At 47.8% G+C, this 16,144-nt stretch overlaps 2 protein-coding genes across 2 annotated transcripts in view; one reads left to right on the plus strand and one right to left on the minus strand.

The window, feature by feature from the left end:
* APH1A (aph-1 homolog A, gamma-secretase subunit) overlaps positions 1 to 2,671 on the minus strand; it is a 6,008-nt gene extending 3,337 nt beyond the window's left edge. Inside the window, exons 1-3 of the mRNA XM_015818772.1 lie at positions 2,559 to 2,671; positions 1,199 to 1,369; positions 296 to 369 (exon numbers count right to left, since the gene is read on the minus strand). Coding sequence (XP_015674258.1) covers positions 296 to 369; positions 1,199 to 1,369; positions 2,559 to 2,671 — 358 coding nt within the window. The remainder of the gene's footprint in view (positions 1 to 295; positions 370 to 1,198; positions 1,370 to 2,558) is intronic.
* A 2,158-nt stretch (positions 2,672 to 4,829) lies between these two features.
* On the plus strand, positions 4,830 to 11,713 carry ANP32E (acidic nuclear phosphoprotein 32 family member E). Its single transcript, XM_015818756.1, has 7 exons — positions 4,830 to 5,208; positions 7,880 to 8,029; positions 8,461 to 8,583; positions 9,284 to 9,449; positions 9,886 to 10,040; positions 10,724 to 10,775; positions 11,158 to 11,713. Exons 1-7 carry the CDS (start codon positions 5,140 to 5,142, stop codon positions 11,223 to 11,225), a joined length of 783 nt encoding a protein of 260 aa, XP_015674242.1. The 5' UTR covers positions 4,830 to 5,139; the 3' UTR covers positions 11,226 to 11,713.
* Positions 11,714 to 16,144: the final 4,431 nt, after the last annotated feature.

Genomic DNA, 16,144 nt, shown 5'->3' on the forward strand with positions numbered 1-16,144 from the left:
GCTTTAAATATTTGGTTTTAATTGGTTTTACTTCGGTGGGGTTGTAAATGCGTTTATGTTTTTTAATATGTTGTGAGCCGCCCTGAGTCCCGTTGGGAGAAGGGCGGGATATAAATCAAATAAAATAAATAAATAAAATAAATAAACCCCGACAGCTGTTTAGAAAACACACGGGACGGGGCCTCTGCGAAGGCTACGCTTGAGGTCATCCAAAAGCAGAAAGGATGGGGGGGGAGAAGGAGATTCCCCCCCCCTCTACTCTGTGGCAACCCCCAGAACCAGAAGGCTCACTCACCATAGGCCATTTGTTTGGTCGAAAGGGGTGATCGCCCATCTTCACTTATGGTTACAAGCCCTTGATCAGCTTTCCTAAAACAGGATGCAGAGGAAGCGGGGAACTCGTTGAGCTCCTCAAAATAACAACAACAACAACAACAACAACAACAACAATAATAATAGTAAAGTTGGAAGGGACCTTGAAGGTCATCTAGTCCAACCCCCTGCTCAGGCAGGAAACCCTATACCATTTTGGACAAATGGCTGTCCAGTCTCTTCTTAAAAACTTCCAGTGTTGGAGCATTCACCGCTTCTGGAGGCAGGTGGTTCCACTGGTTAATTGTTCTAACTGTCAGGAAGTTTCTCCTTAGTTCTAGGTTGCTTCTCTCCTTGATTAGTTTCCATCCATTGCTTCTTCTCCTGCCTTCAGGGGCTTTGGAGAATAACCTGACTCCCTCTTCTTTGGGGCAGCCCCTGAGATACTGGAAGACTGCTATCCTGTCCCCCCTCGTCCTTCTCTTCGTTAAACTAGACATCCCCAATTACAGCAACCGTTCCTTGTATGTTTTAGCCTCCAGACCTCTAATCATCTTTGTTGCTCTTCTCTGTACTTTCTAGAGTCTCAGCATCTTTTTTTACATCATGGTGACCCAAACTGGATGCCGTATTCCAAGCGTGGCCTTACCAAGGCCTTGTAAAGTGGTATTAACACTTCACGTGATCTTGATTCTATCCCTCTGTTAATGCAGCCTAGCACTGTGTTGGCCTTTTTGGCAGCTAAAATTGGCCTCCTCCGCTGACTACAGTCCCCTCCCCAGTTCTTTTTGGATTCTTTGTCCCGTTTGGTTTCAAGGAACAAAATTTCATCTTGAATTAATGCCATCCCTAACCCTAACTCTATCACGCAACCCCTCTGTCTTACTTGAGGAGCTTGAAGTGAGCAAAACGGAAGGCTTCCTGCAGCAAGACAGACACCGTTGCCCCAAACATCAGCAGGAGATGCTGCAGCCGCTTGTTCTCCTGGTCACTCAGGTGAATGGAAATGATCCAGACCAGGGAAGCCAAGAGAAGGGAGACCAACCAAAAGAAGGCCCTGGATTTGGAAAAAAAAAAAAGAAAAGAAAAGAAAAAACCAGTCATTTCTCTTGGAAGATGCTTCCTGTGGGTTTTGAAAAGATGCCCCTGACATTTCAACTCAACCTGCATCAACTATGCAGTCTGAACTATTATTTATAGTGTTTTGCATAATTTACATTGTTTCTACCCATTTTTTTTAAAAAAAACAACAACCAGCAATCCACCAAGTTTGCTCTAGAAGTCTATTTTAGTCCTTTCACCGGCTTGTGAAATTACAGACAGTATCCCTTCCTTTTCAGGCCTAATTTTGGAATTCCAAAGGCTACTTTTTTTAAAAAAAAGTTCATTTTTAACACGGTCAAGGAGCTGGAATTGTCACATGGCGTTTCGTTTTTTTAATTTTGGTTCAACATCCTAATATATGCCAGAGCTTGTTATGAGTTTTGCTGACGACACTCATCAAACCTGAGAAGAACGTTTTATTTCTGGAAGACCACAAATTTCAAGGACGAAACAAAGCAACTTTGATAATAAAAGAAGGCAGATGAGGCAGATGAGGCTGACATCTAGAAGTCCCACCTGTCTAGCCCTGATGAAATGACCCAGTTAGGGCAATGAAACGTCTGAAAGAAAAGAACCAAGCCCGGAGAGCACCAAGGAGTCCGACCTTAACCAAAGCCGGACTTGGTTCTCAGAAGCTCCGAATCCTCTGCCCGGCGGCTTCCGAACTCGGAAGGGTCGCATCTTCCCTAGACTGTCGGACGGTTGATTCCCCTCTCCGGGGATTCAAAGGAAGGGGAGCCCAAGGCCGCTTGTAGGAAAGAGGGAAGGCCTTGCCCTGGGTCTCCCCTGCCTCGCTCGCCGCCGAAGCGCTGGGCACCGAGGGCAGCGAGCGGGGCCGGGGCGAGCAACGTTTTGTTCACCGCCCGCGTAAAGGCCACCTCTCTCTCTCCCGGGCGCCCACTTTCTCACAGTCGGACGTCCGCCTGTTGTACCCCACGAGCACGGGGGTCTCCCGCGGCAGCTCCCCACGCCGCAAACGGGTCTTCGAGGGGTTCTGCTCCCCGCCTTTCCCGCCAGGACGCCCCCCGACGGGCCCCGCCGCCTACAGCCCGCCACAGCTAGCCTCGCCGCCCCGCTGAACTGGGGAGGGGGCCCCGCCGGCCCTTCGCCCGCCCCGCCCGCCCCGCCGGGCCCGCCCTGACCCTGCCACGAGGATAATGACGCGCAGGGGGTCCCCGGCCACAGTCAGAAGGCAGAGCGCCAGCGCCGGCCCGAAGGCGATGAAGGAGCAGCCGAAAAACACCGACGCCCCCATCGCGCCTCGGCAGGAGGAGGGAGGAAGGAGGAGGAGGAGGAGGGAGGAGCCAGGGTAGGACTGGGACGCCCCTGGGCGGAGCTTCCCGCACGGGCACCCTGGGAGCTAGTCCCCCCCCCCGGGGGAGGACACGCGCCCGATCGGGGCCGTCTGAGCTCGCAGCAGGCGGGTGTCACCTGCTGGCGCATCGCTAGGGGCGCCTCCTGCCCCTCTCCTGCAGACCGAGGCGGGCGGTCGCGGAGCGCCGAGGACCGCGCGGCATTCGGGCATCTCTAAGGCACCTTTTCGGGAGGGGTGGAGGTCTGGAACTGCGGCCACGAGCGGGGCCCTGGCCGGCGGATTCCGCCTCTGCCCTACCCGGGCACCGGGCGCCACGCCCCGTCCGTCTCCTCCGCTCAGCGCAGGGCCGGGTGGCCATCCTGGACCCGGGAGCCAGAGGCAGAAGCGGCCCCGGCTTTTGCGAAGATTCCCGGTTGGCAGAAGAAGAGCCGCGTGCGAGAAGGAAGCCGGCACACGCAGGAAAGAAGGAAACGATGAATTATGGGCATTGGCCAGGATTTGATGATAATTCTGGAAAATCCTTTGGAAGGAATAGAAATATAAATGAAAAAACAATAAAGGATATTGGTGCATTAACTGGATTTAAAATGAACAATGAGAAAACAAAGATGTTAAACATTAAGGATGGAAGAGCAGAAACCATTGATGGAAAGATGGTTAAAGCTTGGGACAAAACGGGAAAGTGGAGAAATGGGATGAATAGTAATGAGTATTATTATTACTAATACAGTACTAATACACATCCGGTGAGAAAACAACCGAGTTGAGACCAGGAAGGACCACGCACAATGTATCTTTTTAAAAGGCAGATTACGAACGTTAAGACACGGGTCATCCAGGATGGAAACAGGCAGCAGTTTGACAGTGAGCAGATACAGAGCACCAAAGGAGGCTGGACAGTACACCTGCCCCTACCTCCCAAAACTGCAGACACGGAGGCAAAGAATATTCTGCCGTTCCCACCGTTACCTTGATCATCAAAGCAGTGGTTTTTTTTTTAAGCCTCTAGTCCAGTGGTGGCGAACCTATGGCACGTGTGCCAGAGGCAGCACTCGGAGCCCTGTCTGTGGGCACATGCGCCATGCCCCAGAGATGGCAACCATTCTCTTCAACCAGCCGCCCGCTAACTTGCCGAGATCCAATGTGGCCGGATGCATCCCAGCACCTATGCGCTTGCTGGCCTTTATGTGCGGGGGCCGATGGGTGTCAGGCAGCAGCCATCCCGGCCCCTGCCTCGCCTTGCCCTGCGACACGGCACCCCCATCTTGCCTCGCCTCACCCCGCAGACCCAGCCTCCTGCCCACCAGCCCACCCGCCAGAGAGCCCTGGATCTCCCCCAACCCTGCCTGGCCCCCACAGGCGTCCCTCCCCAGGAGCAACATAGAGCTGGCCATGCCCACCCGTCTGCCATGCCCACTATAGCCACGCCCACCCAGCGGGCCATGCCCAGCAATACAGAAGTGGGTTTTGGGTTGAAGTTTTGGGCACTGGGTCTCTAAAAGGTTCGCCATCACTGAGTCTAGTCTGCCCAGTTAGAACAATTAACCCGTGGAACCACCTGCCTCCAGAAGCGGTGAATGCTCCAACACTGGAGGTTTTTAAGAAGAGACTAGACAGCCATTTGTCCGAAATGGTGTAGGGCCACCTGCCTGAGCAGGGGGTTGGACTAGAGGACCTCCAAGGTCCCTTCCAACTTTACTATTATTATTATGATTTATTTACGCAGAGAAAGCAACGTGAAAGACGGTGCCGCAATGATTTGTGTTGCTCTGTAACGCGCAGGCGGCCCTTTTTTCAGAGAAAGAGCGGCGGGGGGGGGGGAAACAAAAACTTCAGAGCCTCGCTGTCCGCAGGGGACCAGGGGACAGAGGACCCCGGCCCTCCTCCCTTGCTCGGCAGCCCCGCCCACAGCCGCGCGTGGCTTGCAGAGCGCCTCGGGCGCGCACAAAAGGAGACGTCGGCGCCCCAGGAGCGACGGAGGGGAAGGGGAGTAGGGGAAGGGGGGGAGCCCTGCGCGTCCAGCCAATCGGCTCCCAGGGGCGGGGAGCGCCGTCGCGAGCCACGCCGGGAGAGGCGGGGCATCTGCCAGGGGGCCCCGTGCACCGTGTCATGGAGGCTCAGTGTGCGAGCGGCCATTGAAGGGAAGGGAGCTGCGTGTTTCGCAACCGGAGGAGGGAATCGGGGGGTGGCCGAGCAGCCCGGAGTTCCCAACTCCGCTTCTTGCACCGCCTTCGGAGGGCCCTTTGTGGAGCAGCCGAGAGGGGTGGGGGGAGACCCTCTCCTTTAATTTGGCTCTCCTTCTCCGCCTCCTGGCCACGCATCCCCTCGCCTGCCTGCCTGCCGGGTGATCTCCTTAGGTAGTTGTGCGCCCCTCCCTCGCTCTCCACTTTGGAGCGGCTTTATCCCAGATGGAGATGAAAAAGCTGGACATGAAGAAGCGCTTTAACCTGGAGTTGAGGAACCGCGCGCCCGAGAAGGTGAGGACAAACCTCCTGGGGAGGCAGGAAAGGGAAGATCTTTCCCAGATCCCCAGGATTTCCACCCCCCTCGCGCCTCCATCGTGCCGGAAGCGCGCGGGGACCGATGCGCGGCGGCGGCGGCGGACCAGGGCGCGTGGGTGGGGGGAGCTTAGCAGCAGAGCGGCCCCCGGAGCCGTCTCCTTCCAGCCCCCCCCGGTGGGCGTCCCTCCTTTTACGGGCTCTTATCCAGGGCTGGGCTTTTTCTCTGCGAGGCCTGGCGTCGGTCAACCAGCTTTTCTGGACTTTTCTCTCCCGCTTCCCACGTTTTCTCCAGCGCGCCATCAAATCGCCAGGACGCGAGGTTGCTCCTGCCTTTTCCGTACTCTACCCTAAAGGGGGTTGTTGGAAGCCCCGAGGCAAGAGGCCGAGCTGGTTAACTCTTCCCTTCCCAACGCCGCCTGGGCTCGGGGCAGTCCCCGCCGCGCAACCTCTTCTCTTCCCCGCCCCGTAAGCCAGTTAATTAAAAAAAATAAGCGGAGGCTCCAGATCCGAGGAGAACCGAGCGCAAGAAAGGAGGTTCCCAAGTTAAAACTTTCCTCCTCTCTTCCCCCCCCCCCCGCCCCGCTTTTGCAGCTAACTGCTCTTTCGTCAAATCTAGGTTAGGCGACCTCAACTGTGAAAAAGATCGTAGTGAGTTTTTCGCGCTTCCTTCCTTCCTCCCTCCCATCCAGCAAATGGCCTGTTGGGGTTTTTTTTTCTTCCCCTTTCTCGTGCAGAAAAAAAAACAAAACCCAGATCGTCCGCGTCTGGTTTGAGTGAGGGTGGAAAGGCTGTGGATTCCGCTGACTCTCGTAGCCTCGAATGTACTTTACACAAACGGTGGTAAACAACCCCTGGCTGCAGCTGAATCCATCTTAGTCTCTTCTACGCAGATGAATTAAGACTCCTTCCTCTAGACTAGAGCCGGTGGAGGAAGGGTGGACCCATTTCTTTAAAAAGCAGAACGGGCCACGGCTCCTTTCCAGGCAGACATTTTCAACGGGGTTTATAATCTCTCTCAAACACCGAGGGCAGCAATCAGCTCTGCCCCAAGAGCAGCCATGGATGGGCAACGCCCCTCCCTGTTGCTTGAAACCTCATGCCTGGGTGGTCGAGGAGATAAGGCCGGTGGAGAGAGGCTGATGATAAGCTATGCCTGCCTGCCTGCCTGCCTGGGGCTTCTGTGCCTCTGGAGCGTTCACAAAGGCGGCGAGAGTGTGCCCACCTCCTGCCCTAAGGTGGGATGGCATATACGGCCGCCACGGCCCTAGGTCACCAGCTGGCTGCAGACAGAGGGAGCTTTAATCCAGCCTGTCCCAAGAGCACAAGATGGAGAACGGTGGAGGGAGCCGAGTAGCGAGGAAGAATAACCCACCAGAGAGGAGAAGCAGGAAACCTCTCATGCCACAGGAGTGCCAGTGGCCAGAGCACCGCAGAACATGCCAGGGGTGCTCTGCCATAGTTCCCTGCCGGAAGAAGAGGCAGTCCCCAAAGCAGCTGTGTGGTTGGTGGGACGAGCCCAAAGCCTTGCTTTGTGCTTCTCGGTCTGGCCCATTGGGGCTTCCCCAGAATTCCTCGTCCTCCCTCCTTCCCCCTCCGCTGCATGGGATCAAATGGAGGATCTGCACCCATTGGGAGGGAGGGAGTCTGCCTCAGCGCTTGAGATTTCTTTGAGCATGAGGTTCTTTGGAAGATTGTCAAAGGCTCCCCTAACGGAAAAGCGGTGGTTCTTGTAAAATGCGCCCCAAGACGGCATCTTCCCTGCTGACGGACGACGGGAGCTGTCCTTGCCCTTCTTCAGAAGGTGCAGCTAAAGAACTAACAGGCATCCCTGTGCCCATAATGCACAGCACACCACGAGCCCCTTCCCTAGTGCATTCCTGAGAATAAATGTGAAAAGTTCTTTACTCGCCAAATATCGCACGGTGTTTTCTAGAGAAGAAACGGGTGCTTCTTGTGGTACCTAGTAAAAATAAAAGATACCGCTGTTGTTAAAAGCTTGGCAAATCTGGCTTAAAAAGAGAGTGACACTACAAAGTGTGTCATGAACACTTCTTAGGTTGGATCCCGGAGACAGCCCCAGCCCCTTCGGGAGTTCCCCTGCCCAAATCAACACGAGGAAATGCTGTAACTTAAGAAAGCGCTTGCTATGTTTTTATGAATATGAAGGCAATGGTTACATTAGGCTTCTATGTCTCCTTTCGCAGTGGTGTCAGAATGTTTTCTATTTGGAATAAAAAGTTTCTAGTTATTATTACTAAAAATGTTGCTACTGTATCTGTCCAAGTTTGAAGACCTTTCCTTCAAGGCAGTTGTTTTTTTTTTTAAAGGCTTTGCTATATCTGAGTCTGACCTGTCTCACAGTATTTAAAAAAAATGTTTTAATTCTATTACATATGATGCTATTTATTTATTTAAACAAATATTAACTTTGAAGCCATTTAGAGATCCTTTCGGGGTCCAAAGCTAAATATATTAACAAATCACATGTGTCTAAAATTAATCCAAATGACAAATCTTGTTAGTCATAAAGTTTGCAAGAGAAAGATGGAAAATACTCCTATGTAACAAATGAAATGTGGTGTTCTATCATCTGTGCGATAGACTCAGACTTTTCTCCAACTCAAAGGCAAATGTGCTGCCCTTTTAGGTGGCGGAGCTGGTGCTTGACAACTGCCGTTCTGGCAATGGTGAAATTGAAGGCCTGAATGACTCATTCAAAGAGCTGGAATTTCTCAGCATGGCCAACACAGAGTTGACCTCTTTGGCCAAACTCCCTACTCTGACGAAGCTCCGAAGGGTGAGTGTTAGGTTATGGCATGGATGGTGTACAAATTTTAATGTCCATGCAGTCTTTTGCGTAAGAATCTTGTCAATGATAATAATCTATATAAATAAAAATGTAAATGTTCGTTTGTTCAACATCTTAAATCTCCGAAAGTTCTTCACCGATTGCTTTGAAATTTTGACACAACGTTGCATTCGAATACGCGCGTGTTTTTATATACCTACTATTATATAGATCGTGCGCTTTCTCTTTTCTTTCTTTTCTATTTAACCAGACTGAGCCACAGCAACACGTGGCCGGGTACAGCTAGTTAGTAATATATGTCGCCTAACTATTATGCCCGCTGTACCATGAAAACATATATATTTGCTTAGGTAACTCTTTATGAGAGAATGTGTAGATTTCAGAGTTAACCCCACTGACTGGTATGTTTTATGCTGTAGCTGGAATTGAGTGACAATCTAATTTCCGGCGGTCTAGAAGTCCTGGCAGAGAGATGTCCAAATCTTACAGACCTAAATTTGAGCGGCAACAAAATCAAGGATCTCAGCGCTGTTGAAACTCTTGTAAGTATAGAATTGGATGGGGAGGGGAGGGGATTGAGAGAGGTGTTAAGATGTACTTGGTATAGTGATCACTGAATCAAGGCCAACGTATTTAAGGTGCCTTGGAAAAATGTAACATCGTTGTTTGAATAATTGGTCTCATAACTACTGCTGTAGGTGATGTGATGGTGAGTGTACCTTGACTAAATCCGAACAGTTTAAAAGAGCTTTACAGGTCTTTTCTAAGAGGAGGCCCTCCCAATGTGTTGGGTTACAAATTGCACCATCTTCGGCGATGCATTCCATCCAATTTGGAGGGCACCAACTCGCAGAGAACTGCTCTAAACTGATCCCTGGCAGATCAGAATAAAAAAGGAACCAACCACAACTGTGCAGGCATTTGCACGAATTTTCCTTTTCTTGTTATCTAGCTGCTATTTCTAGCTAATACTTCAAGTCAGGTTTGGGTTCCATGCTGATGTGAATGCTGCTATGTATATCACATCTCAGGCAGAATTACTCAACCTGGTCACTGACCAAGAAGCTGTTTTTCATTCCAGCATACAAACTGAGTTGGCGCCAACGTAGAAAACTATGAAGGGTAGTTTCAGTTCTCTTATTGTCTTGGCCACCCCCCCGCCGCCGCCGCCATGGATACATAGCAGAGTAACTTGATTTAGCAACTTAATAAATAACCTCTCTGTTTTTCCTAATTTTTTAGCAAAATCTGAAGAACCTGAAAAGCCTCGATCTGTTTAACTGCGAGATCACAAATCTGGAAGATTACAGAGAAAGTGTGTTTGAACTGCTCCACCAAATCACGTATCTAGATGGGTTTGATCAGGATGATAACGAGGGCCTGGATTCAGAAGAGGAAGACGAGGATGGTAATTGCTCGTTTGAATATTTACTATGAATATGTTCGAGCTATCGGTAGGAAACAAATACCTGAAATATGGAAATTGGCCAGAGATCAAAGTACGCTATTCAAACTATACATGCTCTACATACTCATAAAACAATGATTTTCCTTACAGAGGGAAATAAATCTTGCAGTTAACAAAATTACATTTCCTATAAATATGCATTTTTAGAAGTAGTTGGTTGTATAGTACCAGGTCTGTTCGGCAGTTTGGTTTATGCCCTCCCTGTGACTTGCAGCCTTTCAGAGGCAAGGGACTACTTGGTTGAGCATTCTACTTCCGCCACCCTCCTACCTTCCTTGAGAAGTGGGTTCTTATTTCAGTGAGTGCTGGATTCGAACTCTTGACTTCTAAGTTAGGAGTGAAGGAGACAGCATGCCTTTATTCACTTTTCCTTCAGATGGGGATGAAGATGAGGATGAAGATGAGGACAAAGCTGGTCCCCCAGGCGAATATGAGGAAAATGAAGATGACGATGCTTCAGACTTGTGGGAGGGGGAAGAGGAAGAGGAAGAGGAAGTGGGTCTTTCATATTTGATGAAAGAAGAGATTCAGGTTACAACAACTTACTGTTCATTTGCAAAGCGTTTACCCTTACTAACTTGGCTTCGTATTTGAAAGCCCTCCACAGGTTTTCTCCTGCCATAGCATAAGTGGATATTCACCGTTTTCAAGCTTTAGAAAAAAAGTCAAACGTGCCACCTTCCTTGATCTATTTCTTTTTTCTTAGTTTGTATTTTATGCTTTTTTTATTCCTTCATATCCACCGGCTTCATCTCTCTTCACTATATTTGTCAGGAGAACCATCAGGCTTTTTTAAAAAATGTATCTTACAAACTGCTTTTTAAATCATCTAAACTGGTATTTCAATTGAAATATGACTTAAGTTCCCACAAGCAGGATCTGGGTCTGGGTTACAGTGGTAATGTATTTTTTAGGCAAAAATTTATTAGGTGTAATATAGCTCACCCTTCAGCTTGGTATCTGCATGGTAATCAGCTGAGAACTATATAAGGTAGAATTAAAAACCTTCGGACAGATATGAGGAAAGATGGCACAGCTACTAAATTACCACAATTAACAACTATTGCTTTAAGGGGTTGTTTAACCCTAGTTTTGATTTTCACTCTATTTACATGGAAAATGTGTACTTATTTACTAAGTTTTGTAAGTTTAGTTAAATGGCACCTTAGTAATTTTGAATTTATTTCTGAAATCATTAACTTGTTTCTCTAAAGGATGAAGAGGATGATGATGATTACGTAGAGGAGCGAGAGAATGAGGAAGAAGGTAAACTTCATATTCAGCCTTTGACTTTTTTAGTTTTACTCCTCTGGATTCAAAATTTGCCTTCTCTGATAGTAGTTTCCTCTCAGAACAAAAAGAACTTTCATAAATTTTGTTAGCTGGGATGAAGTTAGTCTTATCATTTAACTTACAATGAATTCTTGGTTCATTTGAGCTTCTAAACTACTTGTTTAATACTACTTAAATCTAAGTTTTACAGAGATAAATTGATAAAAGATTTTTAGCAGATTCATTGATATTTTAAAAGTGTGAGTTGCCATTATATGCAATTGTTCAGAAGTGATGAAAATAAGTGTACAACAGTGTGCGGGAATCACTGCCTCTTAATTTTCCTTTGGACATGTCTAAAAATTCTTTCCCACAGACGCCGCTGTCAGGGGGGAGAAGAGAAAACGTGCAGCTGAAGACGAAGGAGATGACGACGACGATTAAGTCATAGAAAATACAAATAGGACCCGATTCATTTTTGTTGGAATTATGCAATAGTGATATGCAGATTTGTAAGGCTCCATGTATGATAGGTCTCTACAAAAGATATTAATGTGTTTAACTTTTTATAGGAAGTGTTTTACTGTTGCCCTTTTTATCATTCCAACTAAGACATAATAATCCATCCGTTTTACTCACTGAAGCAGTTGTCCCTATTTCCTGCCTAGAAATTTTATTCCTCCCATTTTTTTCTTGTTTCTTCATTATGAGCATGCTGTTAACCCTAGTCAGTTACTTCAGATGGATTGAACAGATTTAATATAAACTTTTAAGAGAGCATGCTCATGTCAAATATACAGGAGTAAGATAACCAACTCTTCACTGGAAAGGACTATGTTGCAACTGAAATGGGAATTAGGTGATCTGGAACTCGCATTTTACCTATCATTTCATTTTAAAAGGATATCTGAATAATGCACTGAATTCCTAGTTCATTTTCTGTGTGGTTAGTCTCTTTCTCTCTCACACACACACACAGAGAGACTTTTCTAGTAGATAACTTTAAACAAGACTGGAATACAGTTCTCTATTTTAGTCTCACTCTTCCAAACAAACTATAAACTGGAAATAATTATAGTTCATTCAAGATTATAATTTCTTCATGATCCTTCATGACCCTTTTGACCATTCCTCTAGACTTAAAAAAAAAGATTCATAGCTTACATGCATATTTCAGAATTCTTTTGTTCTAGTTAAAATTGAACAGTCATTCTTCAGTACTAAATTCAACCTAATTCTTTCTCGCTATATTGCCCTTTCAAGCAATATTGGCAGGTGAGCTGAGCTTAGAGCCAAGCCCCTGAAAACCACAAGATGCTTGTGTTGCTAAACTGGGAAGACATTTAGGAAGGCAGCTGTTTAACCGAGAAGGGAGAATGGCTTTACACCTTGACTCATGGAAAGAAATATACAAAGTTACGAACGATTTGGCGTTCCCTCTGGGATAGGCTAGTTCGTAAAAGTGTGGGTTCTTATTGAGGGAAGTTATTCAGCCTTGGTTTCACTGTTAAAAAAATACAGAACTACATTTTCTACATGTGCCAGCAAGGCAATACTAATCTTTTCTGTGGAAGGTAGACTGGTTACGTTCTTATTCCCTTTTGTGCAGGTTATTTTGACAAAAGAAAATGTAGAAAAAAAATGGATTCAGAGCTGTTTTCTGGTTCTCTGTTTCTGACAGATGAACTTGTATTATTAAATAAATATTTTACTCAAATACATATATGTATTCAAATGACGCTATTATCTGTCAGATTTTAGAGAAGCGGTTTTAGATAAATAGATAAAGGGCATTTTTTGCCTAGGTACTTAAGGTGTATTCCATTTGCCTGAAATACAAACAATGCTTGACAAACAGGCATCCTTAGTATATCAGTTTCAGGAATTGGCTTTCATAAACTTCGATAAAATTAAATGTTCTCCTCCTCTTCCTTCCTTCCCCCCCCAAAAAACAGGGCGATACGGCACGGGCTCATTTTTAAGGCATTTGAAAAGAAAGGAGCGTGGAAGGCAATTCTGTAGAAATTCTGGTTGTTTTAGGCATCTTGAAGGGCTTATTAAACCTGTTAAGTCCCAATTTCGTATTTCTGTAAGAATAACACTTGGAAAAAGCGCATGTTGTCCCGAAGCTTTTGGGTTTTAAAGCCGCGCTGCTCTGGTAATCGGGGCTTCTCTCCCCAAGGGTTGAATGGTCTCCGTTTGCTTTTTGGCTAAAAAGTGGTGTTTCTCAACCTTGACACTTTTAAGGCATGTGGACTTCAACTCCCAGAATTCCACAGCCAGCAATGCTGGCTGTGGAATTCTGGGAGTTGAAGTCCACATGCCTTAAAAGTGTCAAGGTTGAGAAACATTGGGCTAAAGCAGAGGTAGGCAACCTGGGCTCTTTTATGACTCGTGGACTTCAACTCCCAGAATTCCTGAGCCAGCCATGCTGAGGGGAAAGGGAAAGGGTTCCAAGCTGAGCCATGCTGGCTCAGGAATTCTGGGAGTTGAAGTCCATGAGTCTAAGGGATTCGACTTCCGGGCCGGCCTGCAATCACCACTCCGCAAGTCGAGCCCTGGCCGCCTGGCCTCGGCGGAGAACCGGCCTCAGGCGGCTCCCCCTCGGCGCCCGGCAGCGGGGAACACGGACGGGCGGCGCTTTCCGTGCCTGGCTTCGCGGGAGGCCGAGCGTGGGAAGGCCCGACTCAAAATGGAGCCGGTGACGCTCCCCTCGGCGCGCCGGAAGCCGGGCCGGCTCTGGCGGAAAAGGCTCTGGGCGGGCGCCGTGGATTGGCCGGCGGTTGTGGCAGTCGCTCGACAGCCCAATCCCGGCGGGGGAGAAGGAGAGCACGAGGCCGGCGCCCCGCCCCTTGCGCCCGGCGCGCTTCCCGGCCCGCTTAAAGGGGCCGCGCGCCTCCCTCGCCCGAAAAGCCCCTCCCCCCGCGACCGCAGCAGTCCCCGCTCCTTGTTGGGATGCTCAGCCGAGAGTACATTTGCTCCGAGTAGTAGACGCTGCTTGGGGTTGCAACCGTCCCCGAGGCTCTATCCCCGGGGTAGTCAACCTTGGCTCTTTTATGACTGGTGGACTTCAACTCCCAGAATTCCTGAGCCAGCTTAGTTGGCTCAGGAATTCTGGGAGTTGAAGTCCACCAGTCATAAAAGAGCCAAGGTTGCCTACCCCTGCTCTATCCCATCCAGGAGTTCAAATTACTTGTCCCACCCCAGGAATCACTGGATTAGATCAATCCATATTGAATTAGAATAAACAATTTTAAGAGCCACGTTTTTCAGTTGTGATCTTCTGTAGGAAACGGGCCCTGGGGTGACCTGGGCATCCGTTTCCTTAATAAAATAATAATAATAATAAAAAGACAAAACCATGGCTTCCCCAGAAAAAACTATGCAAACGCTTCCGGTCTCTAGGATTTTTAACCAAACGGAGTAACTTCCTGGCTAACCATTAAGACAACACCGCCTGTGTAATCAAGTAGACACAAAACTAAAATTAGACACATGGAAACTAAGCAAGGAGAGAAGCAACCTAGAACTAAGGAGAAACTTCCTGACAGTGAGAACAATTAACCAGTGGAACAACCTGCCTCCAGAAGTGGTGAATGCTCCAACACTGGAAGTTTTTAAGAAGAGACTGGACAGCCATTTGTCCGAAATGGTATAGGGTTTCCTGCCTGAGCAGGGGGTTGGACTAGATGACCTCCATGGTCCCTTCCAACTTTACTATTATTATTATTACACCAGACCAATATGCTCCTTGGCAAAGTGATGGCATGAGTGGGGTGGGGAGCGGAATATTAAAATACAATCACGGCTAATCCAAATTGATCCACAACATCTAATTATCCAACTGACCCTTCAGAAGCTGCTATTGCTTGCTACCTTATTCCCCAAAGTCAATATATACCCCTTTGATTTTGTGTAAAATACACCTGAATATGTAAGCAGATATAGTAGTTGCTATAATAAAAAAAAAAAAACTAGGAAATGCAACAAACCAAAGAAATTATGCTTTGTTCACTATTTATTTAAATCAGCATCTTTAAATTATGGGGGGGGGGGAAAACTTGACCTCTTTTAACCTCCTGTGAGCTCTTGGGGCAAATTTACAGTCTTGTTTAGAAGGGGCTTTAGAAAATGGAGCCCTTTGTGAGTAGCACTTAAGTAAATGGTCCCTAGGCTTGGCATCAGTTTGGTTTCTTGTACTGCTTGGCCATCATCACTATCATCCTTGTCTCCTCACCACCCAGACTTCCTGCAGAGCAGGGCTTGAGGGGCGGCAGCGGCGGCAGAAGCACCCCCACCCCCACAAACCTGGAGTTTGTGAACTCTGAAGCCAGTAAAGTTTGCCTAGAAAAGGTTGAGTAAATAAACACCTCCTCACATTCCTTGTTTTATTGCTCCATAAATGGTGCTCAGTTATCTCCACTGACAGTAAAAAAAGAGAAAACCTTGCTCTTATTTGCTTTAGTGACCACATTTGTCCACCTGAGCCATATAGATTTGTCACCAGTAAAGGACTAAGTTTCAAAGAAAGGATGTCTTTTCTACAACCTGGTGCTATTCCCACCCACCCCAGGTAAATAATAGCCCTATTTTGCTATTCCCAGATGAACCCAGACAGGATTGCCGTCTAAGTGACTAGATTGAAGCAAAAATTACAACAGCTGCTGTATCAGTTCCTTCCTCTTTGCCTCTGGAGAGAAAGAGATGCGCAGCTCTTGAACGCAAAATTAATTTAAAGCCTGTTAGTTTGCCGGTGTGCCATTGCAGAGATGAAGGGGAGGGAGCCAGCAATTAATTAAGAGTTTTCATTTTATTGCCCAGTGTGTGGATTCTTTGCCAGGAAGTAGAATTCTTCCCATATTCAAACTTTGTATCCTTCAAAAAAACAAAAAAAGTATCCTTTCTGCCTAGAAAGGAAATGCAGGGTTGTTGGATTACAAACACAAACTAGTAACATTGTACTGGGTTGAGCAGAACATACATCGTCAGGTATTTTGCAAATGCCAGGTCAAAACAGTACATGCCGTGAAGTTTTTAGCAAGCCATATCCAGGAAGTAATTTAGTATCTTGAATGGGGGGTGGGGCTGCCGGAACAAAGTGGCTGCAGGGGGTTTGGGTGGGTACAGTGGAGCCACCTCATCGCAAGAAGGGTCAGCCCGAGATGGCTGGGCCTCAGCTCCTGCCAAGCGGTCAGGGTTCCTCAGAGCAGCTTCCCTTCGCAGCCCACTCACCCTTGAGACAGTGGGACTGGCATTGCTTCTGCCGCTGTTTCGTGGGCGCTCCGGATGCAAGAACTCAAGCATCACAGGAAAAAATGGACCAGGAATAATTTCAGTTGAGATGTTCAGGAACATCTGTGTAG

This window comes from Protobothrops mucrosquamatus, unplaced genomic scaffold, assembly GCF_001527695.2.
Source record: "Protobothrops mucrosquamatus isolate PMUCROS unplaced genomic scaffold, P.Mucros_1.0 scaffold787, whole genome shotgun sequence".
Taxonomy (NCBI): Eukaryota; Metazoa; Chordata; class Lepidosauria; order Squamata; family Viperidae; genus Protobothrops; species Protobothrops mucrosquamatus.